Source organism: Mobula hypostoma, chromosome 15 (genome assembly GCF_963921235.1).
Source record: "Mobula hypostoma chromosome 15, sMobHyp1.1, whole genome shotgun sequence".
Classification (NCBI taxonomy): Eukaryota; Metazoa; Chordata; class Chondrichthyes; order Myliobatiformes; family Myliobatidae; genus Mobula; species Mobula hypostoma.
In genome coordinates, this window is record NC_086111.1 from 75,810,789 (window position 1) to 75,831,704 (window position 20,916).

The window sequence follows — 20,916 nt, forward strand, 5'->3', positions numbered from 1 at the left end:
TATTATGTCTACTGAAATTTTCCAACATGTCCACTTTCTCCAAGAGTCGATTTCTTTCCGAGTTCCAGACAAGCAGATCATTTTCTGTTTTTTCCACTCTTATCATTCATATGCCCCATTGCTCTTTCCATCTTCTGAAGCTTCTTATCCATTTTGTCCTGTCTTTCCATAGCTTTATTATAGGACATCTTCACATCTCTAAGCTCTTCTCTTACTTTTCTTAGTTCAGCCGTTAATTGCAATATAGCCTCTCTTATGTTTCCATCGTCTCCTTTACTTCCAGTCGCTTCCAATTCTTCCTCCTCTTCTTCATCTGTATTCTCTGCAGAATCCAATTCTGACTGAGTCATTTTCAATTGCAGTGGCTGTCGGTTCTTGTAGTTTGAGTTGTGTCGATTTGCGCATGCGCATTTCCGGCATCTTCTTCCGAGAGACCGCTACCGCCGCCACTGCTCCCTGTTCTACGGCGGGGATAGAATGCACCTCCTCCAAAGGAGATCCAACCTGAGTCCGAGGCTCCATCACTGCAGTAGGCCCTTTTTTCTTCCCATCTCGCGGCTGCTTCGCAACAACAGACTTCTTCTGTTGTGGTTTAGGAGGCATATCGTAAAGTAGTCTTGCAAAGTTTATAAATAGTTTTCCGAAAGTATTTATTAACTTTGTTTTGTTTAAACGGTACTTTGCTAATTTTTTACGGGAGAGCTGGATTTACACGTCTCAATCCCACATCGTCACGTGACGCCCCCCCCATGCACAGGTTTTTAAGCAGGTTCACCGATTCCCCATTCACCTGTTCATTCTGTGACCTGGAGAAGTCAGAGTACTGTGTCTGCCTGTCCATTCTGTGACTGGGAAGGGTCAGTGTACCGTAGCAGGTTCACTGGTCATAGTCATACTTTATTGATCCCAGGGGAAATTGGTTTTTGTTACAGTTGCACCACAAATAATTAAATAGTAATAAAACCATAAATAAATAGTAATATGTAAATTATGCCAGTAAATTATGAAATAAGTCCAGGACCAGCCTATTGACTCAGGGTGTCTGATCCTCCAAGGGAGGAGTTGTAAAGTTTGATGGCCACAGGCAGGAATGACTTCCTATGACGCTCTGTGCTGCATCTTGGTGGAATGAGTCTCTGACTGAATGTACTCCTGTGCCCACCCAGTACATTATGTAGTGGATGGGAGACATTGACCAAGATGGCATGCAACTTGGACAGCATCCTCTTTTCAGACACCACTGTCAGAGAGTCCAGTTCCATCCCCACAACATCACTGGCCTTACAAGTGGTGCCTTGTCCACTTGTTCTGTCTGGGACCTGGAGGAGTTGGTGTACCATGTCTACATGGAATGTGAGAGGTTGCAGCCCGTTTGAATATCTGGAGGTTGGTTCTCAGGTTCTGGCTGCATCTCAGCCCCACTCTCCTGGTTTGTGAGCACCATGTAAGGGGGTGGGGGGAGAGGGCGAGCCACTGGAAGGATTTCCTAGTAGACTTGCTCTTGGGCCTGACCAAGATGGCCATTCATGGGTCTAGGCAGTAGGCATTCACGCCAGGGAACATGCAAACATTATGGGAACAGTTTGGGGGGGGGGGTTGCGGTTCTGGGAATGGTGCCCCTCCCCCAATGAAATGAGTGCATTGTAGATGGTAACTGTATTTTAATTTGTATTCACTAACTATTGTAACTCCTGACCTTTGTAATTGAATGAAGTTTTGTACGTTTGTTTGAAAAAAGGGGTGTTGTCAATGGAGAACCACGGTGTGGTCAGGGGAGGGGTGATTTTGTTTCCCGGCTGTGCTGACTAACACCCCTCACTTCTCCCCAGTGATGATGGGATCCCTCCTGGCTGCGACGAGTGAAGCGCCCGGTGAATATTTCTTCACCGATGGGGTGAGGCTGAAGAAATACCGTGGGATGGGATCAGTTGACGCAATGGACAAACATGTTGGCAGCCAGAGTCGCTACTTCAGGTTGGTGTGTCCGTGTTTGGCTGGGGGTTGAACCAACCCACTCTGCCTCCCTCCAGATGGGACGTCTGCACTCTTGGTCCTGAACTGACACATTCTGCCTCCAACTTCAGTGCAAAACGACTGAGCTCCTCACAGGACAAGCAGTTACTGAGGCAGCAGGGTCTCCTTGGGGTCCGGGCGGGCCGAAGTAAGTGCCTGTCTCTAACTGCCCCTGGTGTAAGGGAGGAGATGTGAACCGCTGCAGTCCGTGTAGCAGAGGGGAGGGGAGGTCCAAGGCTTGGACCCAGTGGCAGTGAAGGGACAGAGTGGTTCAGTTGGTCATTGGAATAGAGGGCAGCTGGGTGGGTGATGGACCTTCATCTGGAGAGGAGGGTACAACATCAGTGTCGGACAATGAACCGGGAACACTCTGACCATTGCCACCCAGGGGTAACAGTGAATATGGGAGAGCAGCAGTGTCTGATTCAGATATCTCCCTCCCCCAGTGAGTCGGACAAGATTAAAGTGGCTCAGGGAGTGTCTGGTGCTGTCCAGGACAAGGGTTCCATCCATAAGTTCGTCCCGTATTTGATTGCTGGAATTCAACACGGCTGCCAGGACATCGGAGCTAAGAGTTTAACACAGCTTAGGTATGGACATTGTCTCCCTTTCATCCTCTTTTGTGCTTACCACCCCGACACCCTCCTTCTCTCTCTTCCCCTCTGTCAGCTGCTGTTACTGATGTTCTGCTCTCTCTAGAGTGATGATGTACGCTGGAGAGCTGAAGTTCGAGAGGAGGACGCTGTGTGCTCAGATGGAAGGAGGAGTCCATGGGCTGCATTCGTAAGTTTCACAACCACCCCTACCCCCACTTCCTCTCTACCCTGGATGTTTCTCAGGAATCTGGCACGTGGATGTGTGTGCCTCTTAGTATACCTCCCAGAAATTACTGGGGAACAAAGATTCCTTCAGTGAAATGTACCCTCGATTCCTGCCCTCTCCCCTTACGCTATGGGGAACAGTGACATAAGATGGCTGGTTCAGTTCTGTATTTGTCGGACACCCAGATCCCTCCCAGACTTGAAGCTTTGGGTGATGAGACTGGTTGCCATGTTTCTGACCCACCGATTTCTGGTTACTTTTCAGGTATGAGAAGAGACTTTTTTGAATCCTGTGGGGACCTTTCTCCAGGCCTGTCCAGACAAACTTCCAGATCCACTTTCCCTTCCACTCTCAGTAAAGAACTCAGGACTGGGATTTGAAGCCTGATTCTGCGTGGCTCACCTTGCTGTGAATTCTTTAGAGGAATGTTTTGTTGGTAAACTGGATTGGAAACCTGGGCGTGCGAGCTACAGCCGTCCCCTGGTTTCTGCGCCCAGTGTTGACTACTGCAGGTTAGCTGAAACCACTCTGCACAGGGTGCAATGAGCTTTTATTAACGGGTACTACGTGGAATGCGTGTGCAGCAATCCATCTGACCGGAAGGTCCTTGTTTACAGAATAATGAATGGTTTCAAATGTTTCCAGGTGTCTTTATTTACCACCAATTCCCAACAGCATGCACCATTTCCCTTCCTGCCCAGCGGTGGCTGAACGGGAGCTGTGACTGAGGATAAAGGCAGGAGCACGAATGGTTTGCTCCATTCCCCAACAGCTGCCTGCATCCCTGCGGTTGTAACGAGCTGTAGTTACTGGGAGATGCCAGCGTCTCCTCCCATTAATCTCACACGGTATAGGGATGACATGAGAATTCCTCCTGTGATCTTCACACAGTTTATTCTATACCACCCACTGGTGGTTTTGTTGTGGCTCCTGTTACTTGTCGGTGGGGATGTTTTTTGGAGGAATCAAGGCGGCTGCTACGTGCGGTCGTTCACTCAGCAGGAAGTTAAAGGTGGCACAGGCATTTGGCTTGGGAAAGGAGGAGGATACAGTGCATTAATGTCATTCCCCATAATCACATGAAAGAGTTAATCACTGCGAGCAGAGAGATAAAGATGAGAATTGAAGCCCCAACACAGTAACTATGGCATTGGAAGCATAAACCAAAGTAATGACAAAGCTGCTGTATCGGTCTGAACCCCGGGGGAAGGTGGCTGCTGTTCCCCTGCCCCCCCCCGGCCTTTCCTGGGAAGATGACACCAGAAACCTGCAGCTGTACACAATTTGTTTCAGGGGTCAGGGGATTCTGAATCGGAAATGTTGAGTGTCCATCGTCTTGCACAGATACTGCCCGACTCACAGCCCTCACTGCCCAGGGGGTGGAGTGGAGGGAACACAAGGTTGACAAAAGGTGGAGGTTTTCTCATAAGAAAGGAAATGACGAGTTAAACAAATCAGAACCAGTCTGGTTGAAATGGAAAATGTTGTTCCGGGGTAGACAGGATAGATACAGGAAGATTTCCCTGGGTTGAGATAGAGAAACAAAATTACTCTGACACTTAAAAAAAAAAATCACAGGGTAGACTGGCCTGTGGGACCAAATCAGGACTTTAAAAAAAAAATCTTCACAAGTTCTACACAAAGTTGGTGTCGACAAATAAGTTATGATCTTACCAAACAAGCAGAACTAGAAGGGCTGAAGGGCTGAATGGTCTCAGTGAGCTTCAGAGTACGTGAGGGAGAGGATGCGTCTGTGCGTGGGACCGTCCCCCGGTGAGAGTCAGTGCATGTTTGGGATCACTGCCCCGGTGGAGGGTTGATTCCCAGATTCAATCTATCACTCACCGTGTCCAGTATCTCCAGAGCAACCCCCTTGGTTTTCATGAACGCCCGTACCTCAGGATCCAGCCTCTGGACACTCTCTCCCAAACCCAGCACCAGAATCTCTGCAACACAACACAGATGAGCGTACAAGCGGGGGGGGGGGGGGGGAGTTCCATTGTAAAGCACCAGGAACATCTGAGACTCTCAGAAACCGTTTAACCGTAGCAATGTGGGAGATGCAACAGCCTCATTCAGTACAGGCTTCAACAACCAGGGTTAATCAAGGGAACGGGCTCGAGCATGGGGGAATGCCCCTATCCTCAAAGCACCTCCCTCAACCCGACTGGAAACCAGTTCAGTGTGACCGAACATGCACTATCAGTGACAGCCACGCTGGTGTGGTCACGGCTGGAAAGGCTCTAGATTCTATGCAATCTAAAGAAATTCAGCCACATTCACACAAGGTCTAATTTAACCCATTAAACTCCGCACACCGAGATTCCTACCTATTTTGGGTTCCAGTAAGTAGAACAAGGCCAGACTGTCTGCACTGATGTCTTTGTAGCTCTGAACCTAGACAGAAAGAAAACTCAGAAGATTAGCATTCCACACTCCTATGTGTCTCTATCTCTACTGTTCCCTGAGCCTAGAAAAGCATTCACAAAATACGGCGATGTGGGTAACATGATTAACTGGATCAGCAGATTTGCGGATGTGTTCAGTGACAAAGACAGTCACCCAGAAACGGCTCCCTTTATTCCCACTCCGTCTCCTGCCAGGCAGGATCTTTCCACCCATACCAGAATCTTTCCTGTAATTCCATGGGCTCTTATGTTAAGCAGCCTCACGTGTAGCACCTTGTCAAAGTCCTGAAAAGCCTTCCTCAAAAATTTCCAACAGATTTGTCAGACAAGACTTCCCCTTGTTGGCCATGCTGACTTTGGCCCATTTTGTCACATCTCCAAGCACCCCAAAACCACATCCTTAATAATGGATTGCAACATCTTCCCAACCACTGATGTCAGGGCAACTGGCCTAGAATTTCTTTTCCCTGTCTCGTTTCCTAAAGAGTGGAGTGACTTGCAGTTTTCCCGTCTTCTGGAACCATTCCAGAATCTGTTGATTCTTGAAAGATCCATTACTAATGCCTCCACATTTTCTTCAGCTAACTCTTTCAGAATCCTGGGATGTACAGTTATTAAATCTAGCTGATTAATCTTTCAGCTCCCTGACATTTCTCAATTTCTGGCATACTGCAAGTGTTTTCCACAGTGAAGGCTGTTAAAAATGTCCTTAGCCACAGGTGAGGTGCCGGAGGATTAAAGGGTAGCTAATGTTCCACGGTTTAAGAAAGGCTCTAAGAACAAGCCAGGAAATTTTAGGCCGGTGAGCCTGACATTGGAATGTATCCTAAAGGACCGGAGATATAAGTATTTGGATAGACAGGGACTGATTAGTCAACGTGGCTTTGTGCATGATAGGTTGTAACATACCTATCATAGTCTTTCAGGGCAGTGGAGGTTGTCAAGATGGACTTTAGCAAAGCATTTGACCAGGTCCTGCACTGGCTGGTCATGAAGGGTCAGCAACTTGGCATTCAAGATGAGGTAGTAAATTCAATTAGACGTTGCCTGTGCATGAGAAGACTGTGGTAGTAGATGGATGCCTCTGGCTGGGGGAGGCCTGTCACTAGTGGTCATGGTCATATATATCTGTGATCTGGATAAATGGATCAGCAGATTTGCAGGTGACACCAAGATTGGAGTTGTAGTGCAGTGAGGAAGGCTATCATGTCTTGCAGTGGGATCTGGACCAGCTGGAAAAATGGCAGATGCAATTTTATGCAGACAAGTGTGAGGTGTTGTAATTTGGGGGGAACAACCAGGATAGGAAGTGCGAGTTACTGGACTTAGAGGCAGTAAGGACACCTGGGCATCTGAGTTCAACTGAGAGAAACAACAGCACAGGATAACCAACACAGAGTGACTATCAGTGAGGGGTCAGGTCAAGTACAGACTATCCTTATCTAATGCTCTGATCATTGTGGGGGAGCTCATCTTGGGCATGTGACACGCATCCCCACGATGGCCATTTGCCCTCTGAGAACAATTCTGCAGTTACTGGGAATCTGAGATAAAGACCGAAAAAGAAAACTATCCCGTAGGTTGAGCAGCATCCACAGGGAGAGAAAGATGGGGGTTATTCTTCACAGCTGATCTTTCACAGGCACTGAAGTGTTAGTTCTTCACACACTGTCTTGCTCATATTTCAGACATGTTTGGAAAGGGAAGTTGAGAACAATTAATTGTCCAGGATTGAGACTGTGATCACCACCAGGGCCACTCCAAGTGAAGCTGGACAGTTTTGAGAATCGAGAGGCCGTGAAGCAAACACACAAAGCCTGGGTGACGCAAAGTCAGTGCAGCACCTCAAGCAATCTAACAGGCGAATAAAATCATGAGAGACAGGGTGAACCAGATGGCACAGATTTAAGGTGAGGGGAGTTTTATTCAGATCTGAGGGGCAACATTCAGGAAATGGAATGAACTGCCAGAAGAAGTCTTTGAGGCAGATACTTGGACAGGTATATGGATAGGAGGTATAAACTCAGGCAAATGGAACAAGCTTGGATGGGAATCTGGGTTAGCATGGACCAGATGGGCTGAATGGCCTGACTGCCCCCCTACAGAACATCACTAGTCACTGGCAACCAGAAAAAAGGGCTAGTGGGCAGAGACAGTCGGCTGGTGGTGGTGTGATATCCGTGCTAGACTTCAAGGCTCAGATTTGAATCCGGCCGGCTCCTTGAATGCTTTTTGGCAAGGCGTTTCTTTAGAAGCCACAGGGCACAGAGATGAGCAATGCACCAATGGAAAAAATCCTCATCCACTCAACATCTCTCAATAATTCAGACCCTCATGTGCTGGCAACACCCTCATAAATTTCCTCTGCACTCTTTCTACCCATGAGGTCTCTGCATTACTCTTCTCCACCCTCGAGCTCCCCCAGGCCTTCCCCTCTGGTCTTGTCTCTACCCACCAGAAACAATAAGATACGGGAGCTGATTGTGGACTTCAGGAAGGGTAAGATGAAGGAGCACATACCAATCCTCATAGAGGGATCAGAAGTGGAGAGAGTGAGCAGCTTCAAGTTCCTGGGTGTCAAGATCTCTGAGGATCTAACCTGGTCCCAACATACGATGTAGTTATAAAGAAGGCAAGGCAGTGGCTACACTTCATTGGGAGTTTGAAGAGATTTGGTATCTCAACAAATACACTACCCTCCCCACCTTCCCGAGGTTCCCTATCTGTCTCTGCCAACCAGACTTGCCTGTTCTATATTCTACATTGGAATTACATCCCTACCTGCCAAAGTCATCCCGGGTCCAAACCAACTGTCTCAGTGGTTTAACCACTCCCACCGAGCAAGGAGACTGCTCCCCATCCAGTTCAGATGCATCAGGTCATTCCCCGTTCCCCCACTCCCTGGTGCATAACACTTCATCAGTGGTTACCACTTCTCTCATCTACACCCTTCCTGCTGGTGAACTACGCTACCAGATCCAGCAGTGACCATCCCCTCTCCTCCTCCTGAGATTCCCTATCTCACAACCTGCCCACTTTAACAGCATTAGATCGACCTAGGGCCTCTCGATGAGCGGTGTACACAATAACAGGCATCGGTCCGGACAGCCAAGGTCGACTTCGCAGGATGGAAATGGCTAATACGAGGGGGCAAACTCTTAAGGTAATTTAGAGTCAGAGGTTGTAACAAACTTCATCAAAGTTGCTGGTGAACGCAGCAGGCCAGGCAGCATCTCTAGGAAGAGGTACAGTCGATGTTTCAGGCCGAGACCCTTCGTCAGGACTAACTGAAGGAAGAGCTAGTAAGAGATTTGAAAGGGGGAGGGGGAGATCCGAAATGATAGGAGAAGACAGGAGGGGGTTGGAATGGAGCTAAGAGCTGGACAGGTGATTGGCAAAGGGGATATGAGAGGATCATGGGACAGGAGGCCCAGGGAGAAAGAAAAGGGGGAGGGGGGAACCCAGAGGATGGGCAAGGGGTAAAGTGAGAGGGACAGAGAGAGAAAAAGAATGTGTGGGAATAAATAAATAACGGATGGGGTATGAGGGGGAGGTGGGGCATTAGCAGAAGTTAGAGAAGTCAGAGGTTGTGTATCTTTTCCACACTAAAAGTGCTGGGTGGGTGGAACGTGCAGCCAGGGGTGGTGGTAGAGGCAGATACAGTGGGGGCATTTAAGATAGGCACTTGGATGATAGAAAAATGGAGGGTTATGTGGGAGGGAAGGGTTAGAGAGAGCTTAGAACAGGTTAAAAGGTTGGCACAAAATTGGGGGCAGAAGGTGCCTGGACTGTGCTGAGTTCCATCAGCTTCATCCCTTTGTCATCCCATTCTCATCTCAAAGCTTGACTGAGACTCTCGGAACAGGAGTGTATTCCCCGGAGTGAGGAAGCTGGAGGGGTGGAGACCACACAGTCTACTGAAGGAACTCAGAGAAACGAGCAGCGTCCTTGAAAAGAAAGGAGCTGTCAGTGCTTCAGTCAGCAGGAGATTGAGGGGGTGATCTGACAGAGGTACGTCAGATCAGGAGGAGCACAGTCCTTTTCACTAAAGAGACATTCGAGGTGGAGGGGCAGCTCCTTCACACGGGGGAAGTGCGTTTTGGAACAAGCTACAAGACGAAGTGCTGGAGGTGGGCATATATTTTAAAACTTTCTACAAAAGCATATGGACACGGATAGGGGAGCAACACACGCACAATATTGGAGGAACTCAGCAGGCCAGGCAGCATCTATGGAAAAGAGTACAGTTGCATCTGCAGATTTTCTCTTGTTTGTGACTGGATAGGGGGAGGCTTAGAGATTTATGGATCAAACGGAGAGCCGACCAGACTTAAAGGTGACACAATGGGAACAAACTGGATGGGCTGAATGGACTACCTCATCTGTGACCCTCACAGCCCCAAACCCCAACCCTTTGTCCCCACCACTCGGACACTCACATCCCAGTGCAGGAGGGCGCGTGGGATCAGGGCACAGGGGCCCAGTACCCGGTTGCCACCGATAGTGAAGCCCTGCTGGCTGTACGAGTCGATGAAGAGTGAGTCCCGGGACTCCCGCTCCAGGGCACTGACTGTGGTCCGCTGGTACAGCTCGTCATCTGCTGGAGTCGTCCGGTGACCACGGGACAATGGCCTGTAGAATCAACGATCCAGTTACAACGAGTCGTCACCCCTGAACCCCAACTTCCCTCCCTCTAACACCCCGCATGAATCCTACTCTCTAACACCACCCCCCACCAGCAACTGGTTACCGAGCAACACTCTCCCTCCCTCCGAGTCAGCCTACACCCCCCTCTCTCCCTCCGAGTCACCCTACACTCCATCCCTCCCTCCCTCCGGGTCACCCTACACTCCCTCCCTCCCGAGTCACTCTACACCTCCCTCCCTCCGAGTCAGCCTACACCCCCTCCCTCCCTCAGGGTCACCCTACACTCCATCCCTCCTGAGTCACTCTACACCCCCCTCCCTCCGAGTCAGCCTACACCCCCTCCCTCCCTCCGGGTCACCCTACACTCCATCCCTCCCGAGTCACTCTACACCTCCCTCCCTCTGGGTCAGCCTACACCCCATCCCTCCCTCCGAGTCACCCTAGACCCCCTCCCTCCCGAGTCACTCTACACTCCCCTCCCTCTGGGTCAGCCTACACCCCCTCCCTCCCTCCCTCAGGGTCACCCTACACCCCCTCCCTCCCTCCCGCAGGGTCACCCTACACCACTCCCTCCCTCCCGCAGGGTCACCCTACACTCCATCCCTCCCGAGTCACTCTACACCTCCCTCCCTCCGGATCAGTCTACACCCCATCCCTCCCTCCCTCCGGGTCACCCTACACCCCCTCCCTCCCTCCCGCAGGGTGACCCTACACCACTCCCTCCCTCCCGCAGGGTCACCCTACACTCCATCCCTCCCGAGTCACTCTACACCTCCCTCCCTCCGGATCAGTCTACACCCCATCCCTCCCTCCCTCCGGGTCACCCTACACCCCCTCCCTCCCTCCCTCCGGGTCACCCTACACCCCCTCCCTCCCTCCCGCAGGGTGACCCTACACCACTCCCTCCCTCCCGCAGGGTCACCCTACACCCCCTCCCTCCCGAGTCACTCTACACCCCCCTCCCTCCGGATCAGCCTACACCCCATCCCTCCCTCCCTCTGAGTCACCCTACACCCCCTCTCTCCCTCCCGAGTCACTCTACACCCCCTCCCTCCGGATCAGCCTACACCCCATCCCTCCCTCCCTCTGAGTCACCCTACACCCCCTCTCTCCCTCCCGAGTCACTCTACACCCCCTCCCTCCCTCCCGCAGGGTCACCCTACACTTCATCCCTCCCGAGTCACTCTACACCTCCCTCCCTCCGGATCAGCCTACACCCCATCCCTCCCTCCCTCCGGGTCACCCTACACCCCCTCCCTCCGGGTCACCCTACACTCCATCCCTCCCTCCCTTTGAGTCACCCTACACCCCCTCCCTCCCTCAGGGTCACCCTACACCCCATCCCTCCCTACCTCCGAGTCACCCTACACCCCCTCCCTCCCTCAGGGTCACCCTACACTCCATCCCTCCCTCCCGAGTCACTCGACACTCTCCCTCCCTCCAAGTCACCCTACACCCCATCCCTCCCTCCCTCCGAGTCAGCCTACACTCCTCCCTCCCTCCTTCCGAGTCACCCTACACCGTCTCCCTCCCTCCCGAGTCACTCTACACCCCATCCCTCCTCCCTCTGGGTCACCCTACACCCCCTCCCTCCCTCCGGGTCACCCTACACCCCCTCCCTCCCTCCCGAGTCACTCTACACCCAATCCCTCCCTCTGAGTCAGCCTATACCCAACCCCTCCCTCTGAGTCACTCTACACCCCATCCCTCCCTCCCTCCGGGTCACCCTACACCCCATCCCTCCCTCTCCCTCGAGTCACTCTACACCCCCCCTCCCTCCGAGTCACTCGACACCCCCCTCCAAGTCATCCTACACCCCTCCCTCCCTCCCGTCACTCTACACCCCCCTCCCTCCCTCCAAGTCACCCTACACCCCATCCCTCCCTCCCCCCGAGTCACTCTACACCCCTCCCTCCCTCCCGAGTCACTCTACACCCCCCCTCCCGTCACTCTACACCCCCTCCCTCCCTGTCACCCTACACCCCCTCCCTCCCGGTCACCCTACACCCCCCTCCCCCTGGGTCAGCCTACACCCCATCCCTCTCTCCCTCCGAGTCACCCTACACCCCCCTCCCTCCCTCCCTCCGGGTCAGCCTACACCCCAACCCTCCCTCCCAAATCACTCTACACCCCATCCCTCCCTCCCGAGTCACTCTACACTCCTCCCTCCCTGTCACTCTACACCTCCTCCCTCCCTCCGAGTCACCCTACACCCCTCCCTCCCTCCGAATCACCCTACACCCCCCTCCCTCCCTCCCTCCGGGTCAGCCTACACCCCCTCCCTCCCTCCCGAGTCACTCTACACCCCATCCCTCCCTCCCGAGTCACTCTACACTCCTCCCTCCCTGTCACTCTACACCCCCCTCCCTCCCTCCCTCCCAGTCACCCTACACCCCTTCCTCTCTCCTGTCACTCTACACCCCCCTCCCTCCCTCCAAGTCACCCTACACCCCATCCCTCCCTCCCCCCCGAGTCACTCTACACCCCTCCCTCCCTCCCGAGTCACTCTACACCCCCCCTCCCTCCCGGTCACCCTACACCCCTCCCACCCTCCCGAGTCACTCTACACCCCCCTCCCGTCACTCTACAACCCCTCCCTCCCTCCGAGTCACCCTACACCCCCCTGCCTCCCTCCCTCCAGGTCAGCCTACACACCCTCCCTCCCTCCCTCCGGGTCAGCCTACACCCCCTCCCTCTCTCCAGGTCACCCTACACCCCCTCCCTCCCTCCCAGTCACCCTACACCCCCTCCCTCCCTCCCGAGTCACTCTACACCCCCTCCCTCCCTCCCTCCCGAGTCACTCTACACCCCTCCCTCCCGAGTCACCCTACACCCCATCCCTCCCGAGTCACCCTACACCCCCTCCCTCCCTCCGAGTCACCCTACACCCCATCCCTCCCTCCGGGTCACCCTACACCCCCTCCCTCCGGGTCACCCTACACCCCCTCCCTCCCTCCCGAGTCACTCTACACCCAATCCCTCCCTCTGAGTCAGCCTATACCCAACCCCTCCCTCCGAGTCAGCCTACACCCCTCCCTCCCTCCCGAATCACTCTGCACCCCGTCCTTCCCTCCCTCCCTCTGAGTCAGCCTACACTCCATCCCTCCCTCTGAGTCACTCTACACCCCATCCCTCCCTTCCTCCCTCCGGGTCACCCTACACCCCTCCCTCCCTGTCACTCTACACCCCCTCCCTCCCTCCAAGTCATCCTACACCCCTCCCTCCCTCCCGTCACTCTACACCCCCCCTCCCTCCAAGTCACCCTACACCCCATCCCTCCCTCCCCCCCGAGTCACTCTACACCCCTCCCTCCCGAGTCACCCTACACCCCATCCCGCCCAAGTCACCCTACACCCCCTCCGCCCCTCCCAGTCACCCTACACCCCGCTCCCTCCCTCCCTCTGTGTCACCCTACACCCCCTCCCTCTCTCCCGAGTCACTCTACACCCAAACCATCCCTCCCTCTGGGTCAGCCTACACCCCTCCCTCCTTCCCGAGTCACTCTACACCCAATCCCTCCCTCTGAGTCAGCCTATACCCAACCCCTCCCTCCGAGTCAGCCTACACCCCTCCCTCCCTCCCGAATCACTCTGCACCCCGTCCTTCCCTCCCTCCCCCCTCCGAGTCACTCTACACCCCTCCCTCCCTCCGGAGTCACCCTACACCCCCCCTCCCTCCGGGTCACCCTACATCCCTCCCTCCCGAGTCACACTACAACCCCCCGTCCCTCCGGGTCACCCTACACCCCTCCCTCCCTGTCACTCTACACCCCCTCCCTCCCTCCAAGTCATCCTACACCCCTCCCTCCCTCCCGTCACTCTACACCCCCCTCCCTCCCTCCAAGTCACCCTACACCCCATCCCTCCCTCCCCCCGAGTCACTCTACACCCCTCCCTCCCTCCCGAGTCACTCTACACCCCCTCCCTCCCTGTCACTCTACACCCCCTCCCTCCGAGTCACCTTACACCCCCCTCCCTCCCTCCGAGTCACCCTACACCCCCTTCCCTCCCTCCCTCCGGGTCAGCCTACACCCCCCTCCCTCCCTCCCTCCGGGTCAGCCTACACCCCATCCCTCCCTCTCTCCGAGTCACCCTACACCCCCTTCCCTCCCTCCCTCCGGGTCAGCCTACACCCCCCTCCCTCCCTCCCTCCGGGTCAGCCTACACCCCATCCCTCCCTCTCTCCGAGTCACCCTACACCCCCCTCCCTCCCTCCGGGTCAGCCTACACCCCATCCCTCCCTCCCTCCGAGTCACCCTACACCCCTCCCTTCCTCCGAGTCACCCTCAACACCCTCCCTCCCTCCCTCCGGGTCAGCCTACACCCCATCCCTCTCTCCCTCCGGGTCAGCCTACACCCCATCCCTCCCTCTCTCTGAGTCACCCTACAGCCCCCTCCCTCCCTCCGGGTCAGCCTACACCCCATCCCTCTCTCCCTCCGAGTCACCCGACACCCCCCTCCCTCCCTCCCTCCCAAGTCACTCTACACCCCCCTCCCTCCCGGTCACCCTACACCCCTCCCTCCCTCCGAGTCACCCTACACCCCCCTCCCTCCCTCCCTCCGGGTCAGCCTACACCCCCTCCCTCCCTCCCGAGTCACTCTACACCCCATCCCTCCCTCCCGAGTCACTCTACACTCCTCCCTCCCTGTCACTCTACACCCCCCCTCCCTCCCTCCCAGTCACCCTACACCCCTCCCTCCCTCCCAGTCACCCTACAACCCCCTCCCTCCCTCCGAGTCACCCTACACCCCATCCCTCCTGAGTCACTCTACACCCCCTCCCTCCCTCCCTCGTCACTCTACACCCCCTCCCTCGTCACTCTACACCCCTCCCTCCCGAGTCACCCTACACCCCATCCCTCCCTCCGGGTCACTCTACACCCCCCCCCTCCCTCCCGAGTCACTCTACACCCAATCCCTCCCTCCCTCTGGGTCAGCCTACACCCCTCCCTCCTTCCCGAGTCACTCTACACCCAATCCCTCCCTCTGAGTCAGCCTACACCCCTCCCTCCCGAATCACTCTGCACCCCGTCCTTCCCTCCCTCCCTCTGAGTCACCCTACACCCCATCCCTCCCTCCCCCCGAGTCACTCTACACCCCTCCCTCCCGAGTCACTCTACACACCCTCCTCCCGAGTCACTCTACACCCTCCCTCCCTCCTGAGTCACTCTACACCCCCTCCCTCCTGAGTCACTCTACACCCCCCTCCCTCCAAGTCATCCTACACCCCCCGTCACTCTACACCCCCTCCCTCCCTCCGAGTCACCCTACACCCCCCTCCCTCCCTCCGAGTCAGCCTACACCCCATCCCTCTCTCCCTCCGGGTCAGCCTACACCCCATCCCTCCCTCTCTCCGAGTCACTCTACACCCCCCTCCCTCCCTCCGGGTCAGCCTACACCCCATCCCTCTCTCCCTCCGGGTCAGCCTACACCCCACCCCTCCCTCCCTCCGAGTCACCCTACACCCCTCCCTCCCTCCGAGTCACCCTACACCCCCCTCCCTCCCTCCGAGTCACCCTACACCCCATCGCTCCCTCCCTCTCGAGTCACCCTACACCCCTCCCTCCCTCCGAGTCAGCCTACACCCCTCCCTCCCTCCCGAATCACTCTGCACCCCGTCCTTCCCTCCCTCCCTCTGAGTCAGCCTACACTCCATCCCTCCCTCTGACACGCACTCCCATCCCCCCTCCTCGGCACCTACCCCATCCCTCCCTCTCCCTCGAGTCACTCTACACCCCCCCTCCGAGTCACTCTACACCCCCCTCCCTCCCGAGTCACTCTACAACCCCCCCTCCCTCCGGGTCACCCTACATCCCTCCCTCCCTCCAAGTCATCCTACACCCCTCCCTCCCTCCCGTCACTCTACACCCCCCCTCCCTCCAAGTCACCCTACACCCCATCCCTCCCTCCCCCCGTCACTCTACACCCCTCCCTCCCGAGTCACCCTACACCCCCTCCGCCCCTCCCAGTCACCCTACACCCCGCTCCCTCCCTCCCTCTGTGTCACCCTACACCCCCTCCCTCCGGGTCACCCTACACCCCCTCCCTCCCTCCCTCCCGAGTCACTCTACACACAATCCATCCCTCCCTCTGGGTCAGCCTACACCCCTCCCTCCTTCCCGAGTCACTCTACACCCAATCCCTCCCTCTGAGTCAGCCTATACCCAACCCCTCCCTCCGAGTCAGCCTACACCCCTCCCTCCCTCCGTCACCCTACACCCCTCCCTCCCTCCCGAATCACTCTGCACCCCGTCCTTCCCTCCCTCCCCCCTCCGAGTCACTCTACACCCCTCCCTCCCTCCGGAGTCACCCTACACCCCCCCTCCCTCCGGGTCACCCTACATCCCTCCCTCCCGAGTCACTCTACAACCCCCCCTCCTCCGAGGGTCACCCTACACCCCTCCCTCCCTCCTCCCTCCCTGTCACTCTACACCCCCTCCCTTCCTCCACCCCCTCCCTTCCTCCAAGTCATCCTACACCCCTCCCTCCCTCCCGTCACTCTACACCCCCCTCCCTCCCTCCAAGTCACCCTACACCCCATCCCTCCCTCCCTCCAAGTCACTCTACACCCCTCCCTCCCTCCCGAGTCACTCTACACCCCCCCTCCCTCCCGAGTCACTCGAGTCACTCTACAACCCCTCCCTCCAAGTCATCCTACACCCCCCGTCACTGTACACCCCCTCCCTCCCTGTCACTCTACACCCCCTCCCTCCCTCCGAGTCACCCTACACCCCCCTCCCTCCGGGTCAGCCTACACCCCATCCCTCTCTCCCTCCGGGTCAGTCTACACCCCATCCCTCTCTCCCTCCGGGTCATCCCTCTGTCAGCTACACCCCATCCCTCTCTCCCTCCGGGTCAGTCTACACCCCATCCCTCCTCCTAAGTCTACACCCCATCCCTCTCTCCCTCCGGGTCAGTCTACACCCCATCCCTCTCTCCCCAGTCTACACCGGGTCCTACACCCCATCCCTCTCTCCCTCCTACACCCCATCCCTCTCTCCCTCCGGGTCAGTCTACACCCCATCCCTCTCTCCCTCCGAGTCACCCTACACCCCCCCTCCCTCCCTCCGAGTCAGTCTACACCCCATCCCTCTCTCCCTCCGGGTCAGTCTACACCCCATCCCTCTCTCCCTCCGGGTCAGTCTACACCCCATCCCTCTCTCCCTCCGGGTCACCCTACACCCCATCCCTCTCTCCCTCCGGGTCAGTCTACACCCCATCCCTCTCTCCCTCCGGGTCAGTCTACACCCCATCCCTCTCTCCCTCCGGGTCAGTCTACACCCCATCCCTCTCTCCCTCCGGGTCAGTCTACACCCCATCCCTCTCTCCCTCCGGGTCAGTCAGTCTACACCCCATCCCTCTCTCCCTCCGGGTCAGTCTACACCCCATCCCTCTCTCCTCCGGGTCAGCTACACCCCATCCCTCTCTCCCTCCGGGTCAGTCTACACCCCATCCCTCTCTCCCTCCGGGTCAGTCTACACCCCATCCCTCTCTCCCTCCGGGTCAGTCTACACCCCATCCCTCTCTCCCTCCGGGTCAGTCTACACCCCATCCCTCTCTCCCTCCGGGTCAGTCTACACCCCATCCCTCTCTCCCTCCGGGTCAGCCTACACCCCATCCCTCTCTCCCTCCGGGTCAGTCTACACCCCATCCCTCTCTCCCTCCGGGTCAGTCTACACCCCATCCCTCTCTCCCTCCGGGTCAGTCTACACCCCATCCCTCTCTCCCTCCGGGTCACTCTACACCCAATCCATCCCTCCCTCTGGGTCAGCCTACACCCCTCCCTCCTTCCCGAGTCACTCTACACCCAATTCCTCCCTCTGAGTCAGCCTATACCCAACCCCTCCCTCCGAGTCAGCCTACACCCCTCCCTCCCTCCCGAATCACTCTGCACCCCGTCCTTCCCTCCCTCCCCCATCCGAGTCACTCTACACCCCTCCCTCCCTCCGGAGTCACCCTACACCCCCCCTCTCCTTCCGGGTCACCCTACATCCCTCCCTCCCGAGTCACTCTACAACCCCCCATCCCTCCGGGTCACCCTACACCCCTCCCTCCCTGTCACTCTACACCCCCTCCCTCCCTCCAAGTCACCCTACACCCCATCCCTCCCTCCCCCCGAGTCACTCTACACCCCTCCCTCCCGAGTCACTCTACACACCCTCCTCCCGAGTCACTCTACACCCTCCCTCCCTCCTGAGTCACTCTACACCCCCTCCCTCCTGAGTCACTCTACACCCCCCTCCCTCCCTCCGAGTCACCCTACACCCCCCTCCCTCCCTCCGAGTCACCCTACACCCCCCTCCCTCCCTCCGGGTCAGCCTACACCCCATCCCTCTCTCCCTCCGGGTCAGCCTACACCCCATCCCTCCCTCTCTCCGAGTCACTCTACACCCCCCTCCCTCCCTCCGGGTCAGCCTACACCCCATCCCTCTCTCCCTCCGGGTCAGCCTACACCCCACCCCTCCCTCCCTCCGAGTCACCCTACACCCCTCCCTCCCTCCGAGTCACCCTACACCCCCCTCCCTCCCTCCGTGTCAGCCTACACCCCATCCCTCCCTCCCGAGTCACCCTACACCCCATCGCTCCCTCCCTCTCGAGTCACCCTACACCCCTCCCTCCCTCCGAGTCAGCCTACACCCCTCCCTCCCTCCCGAATCACTCTGCACCCCGTCCTTCCCTCCCTCCCTCTGAGTCAGCCTACACTCCATCCCTCCCTCTGAGTCACTCTACACCCCATCCCTCCCTCCCTCCGGGTCACCCTACACCCCATCCCTCCCTCTCCCTCGAGTCACTCTACACCCCCCCTCCGAGTCACTCTACACCCCCCTCCCTCCCGAGTCACTCTACACCCCCCCCTCCCTCCGGGTCACCCTACATCCCTCCCTCCCTCCAAGTCATCCTACACCCCTCCCTCCCTCCCGTCACTCTACACCCCCCCTCCCTCCAAGTCACCCTACACCCCATCCCTCCCTCCCCCCCGTCACTCTACACCCCTCCCTCCCGAGTCACCCTACACCCCCTCCGCCCCTCCCAGTCACCCTACACCCCGCTCCCTCCCTCCCTCTGTGTCACCCTACACCCCCTCCCTCCGGGTCACCCTACACCCCCTCCCTCCCTCCCGAGTCACTCTACACACAATCCATCCCTCCCTCTGGGTCAGCCTACACCCCTCCCTCCTTCCCGAGTCACTCTACACCCAATCCCTCCCTCTGAGTCAGCCTATACCCAACCCCTCCCTCCGAGTCAGCCTACACCCCTCCCTCCCTCCGTCACCCTACACCCCTCCCTCCCTCCCGAATCACTCTGCACCCCGTCCTTCCCTCCCTCCCCCCTCCGAGTCACTCTACACCCCTCCCTCCCTCCGGAGTCACCCTACACCCCCCCTCCCTCCGGGTCACCCTACATCCCTCCCTCCCGAGTCACTCTACAACCCCCCCTCCCTCCGGGTCACCCTACACCCCTCCCTCCCTGTCACTCTACACCCCCTCCCTTCCTCCAAGTCATCCTACACCCCTCCCTCCCTCCCGTCACTCTACACCCCCCTCCCTCCCTCCAAGTCACCCTACACCCCATCCCTCCCTCCCTCCAAGTCACCCTACACCCCATCCCTCCCTCCCCCCGAGTCACTCTACACCCCTCCCTCCCTCCCGAGTCACTCTACACCCCCCTCCCTCCCGAGTCACTCTACACCCTCCCTCCCTCCTGAGTCACTCTACACCCCCCTCCCTCCAAGTCATCCTACACCCCCCGTCACTGTACACCCCCTCCCTCCCTGTCACTCTACACCCCCTCCCTCCCTCCGAGTCACCCTACACCCCCCTCCCTCCGGGTCAGCCTACACCCCATCCCTCTCTCCCTCCGGGTCAGTCTACACCCCATCCCTCTCTCCCTCCGGGTCAGTCTACACCCCATCCCTCTCTCCCTCCGGGTCAGTCTACACCCCATCCCTCTCTCCCTCCGGGTCAGTCTACACCCCATCCCTCTCTCCCTCCGGGTCAGTCTACACCCCATCCCTCTCTCCCTCCGGGTCAGCCTACACCCCATCCCTCTCTCCCTCCGGGTCAGTCTACACCCCATCCCTCTCTCCCTCCGGGTCAGTCTACACCCCATCCCTCTCTCCCTCCGAGTCACCCTACACCCCCCCTCCCTCCCTCCGAGTCACCCTACACCCCATCCCTCTCTCCCTCCGGGTCAGTCTACACCCCATCCCTCTCTCCCTCCGAGTCACCCTACACCCCATCCCTCTCTCCCTCCGGGTCAGTCTACACCCCATCCCTCTCTCCCTCCGGGTCAGTCTACACCCCATCCCTCTCTCCCTCCGGGTCAGCCTACACCCCATCCCTCTCTCCCTCCGGGTCAGTCTACACCCCATCCCTCTCTCCCTCCGGGTCAGTCTACACCCCATCCCTCTCTCCCTCCGGGTCAGTCTACACCCCATCCCTCTCTCCCTCCGGGTCAGTCTACACCCCATCCCTCTCTCCCTCCGGGTCAGTCTACACCCCATCCCTCTCTCCCTCCGGGTCAGTCTACACCCCATCCCTCTCTCCCTCCGAGTCACCCTACACCCCATCCCTCTCTCTCTCCGGGTCAGTCTACACCCCATCCCTCTCTCCCTCCGGGTCAGCCTACACCCCATCCCTCTCTCCCTCCGGGTCAGTCTACACCCCATCCCTCCCTCCCTCCGAGTCACCCTACACCCCCCTCCCTCCCTCCGAGTCACCCTACACCCCCCCTCCCTCCCTCTCGAGTCACCCTACACCGCCCTCCCTCCCTCCGAGTCACCCTACACCCCCCCTCCCTCCCTCCGGAGTCACTCTACACCTCTCCCCTCACTGACCTGCCAGCGAACCGAGGGCGACACGTCCTGAGCTGCCGGCAGAGCGCGGCCATGACCGCCGGTTCAGGCGAAGGTGACGACGAGCCAAGCGGCAAGAGCGGCGCCGGATGAGGGTCGTCGGGAGGGGACGGCGCTGCGTTGCTGCCGCCCCCTCTGGCCCCTCCGGGCAACTGCAGCGGCGCCACCCGCG

The 20,916-nt window shown here is 57.7% G+C and overlaps 2 protein-coding genes across 3 annotated transcripts in view; one reads left to right on the forward strand and one right to left on the reverse strand.

Annotated features, from left to right (window-relative positions):
- impdh2 (IMP (inosine 5'-monophosphate) dehydrogenase 2) overlaps positions 1–3,313 on the forward strand; it is a 46,702-nt gene extending 43,389 nt beyond the window's left edge. For both annotated transcript variants that reach the window (XM_063068295.1, XM_063068296.1), the window contains 4 exons: positions 1,830–1,974; positions 2,460–2,603; positions 2,713–2,796; positions 3,100–3,313. In XM_063068295.1, coding sequence (XP_062924365.1) covers positions 1,830–1,974; positions 2,460–2,603; positions 2,713–2,796; positions 3,100–3,121 — 395 coding nt within the window. In that variant the 3' untranslated portion in view covers positions 3,122–3,313. The remainder of the gene's footprint in view (positions 1–1,829; positions 1,975–2,459; positions 2,604–2,712; positions 2,797–3,099) is intronic.
- Positions 3,314–3,464: 151 nt separating this feature from the next.
- On the reverse strand, positions 3,465–20,916 carry ndufaf3 (NADH:ubiquinone oxidoreductase complex assembly factor). Its single transcript, XM_063068297.1, has 5 exons — positions 20,727–20,916; positions 9,683–9,875; positions 5,166–5,232; positions 4,681–4,781; positions 3,465–3,864 (listed from the first exon to the last, which is right to left on the reverse strand). The coding sequence occupies exons 1-5, from the start codon at positions 20,777–20,779 to the stop codon at positions 3,769–3,771; spliced, it is 510 nt and encodes a 169-aa protein (XP_062924367.1). The 5' UTR covers positions 20,780–20,916; the 3' UTR covers positions 3,465–3,768.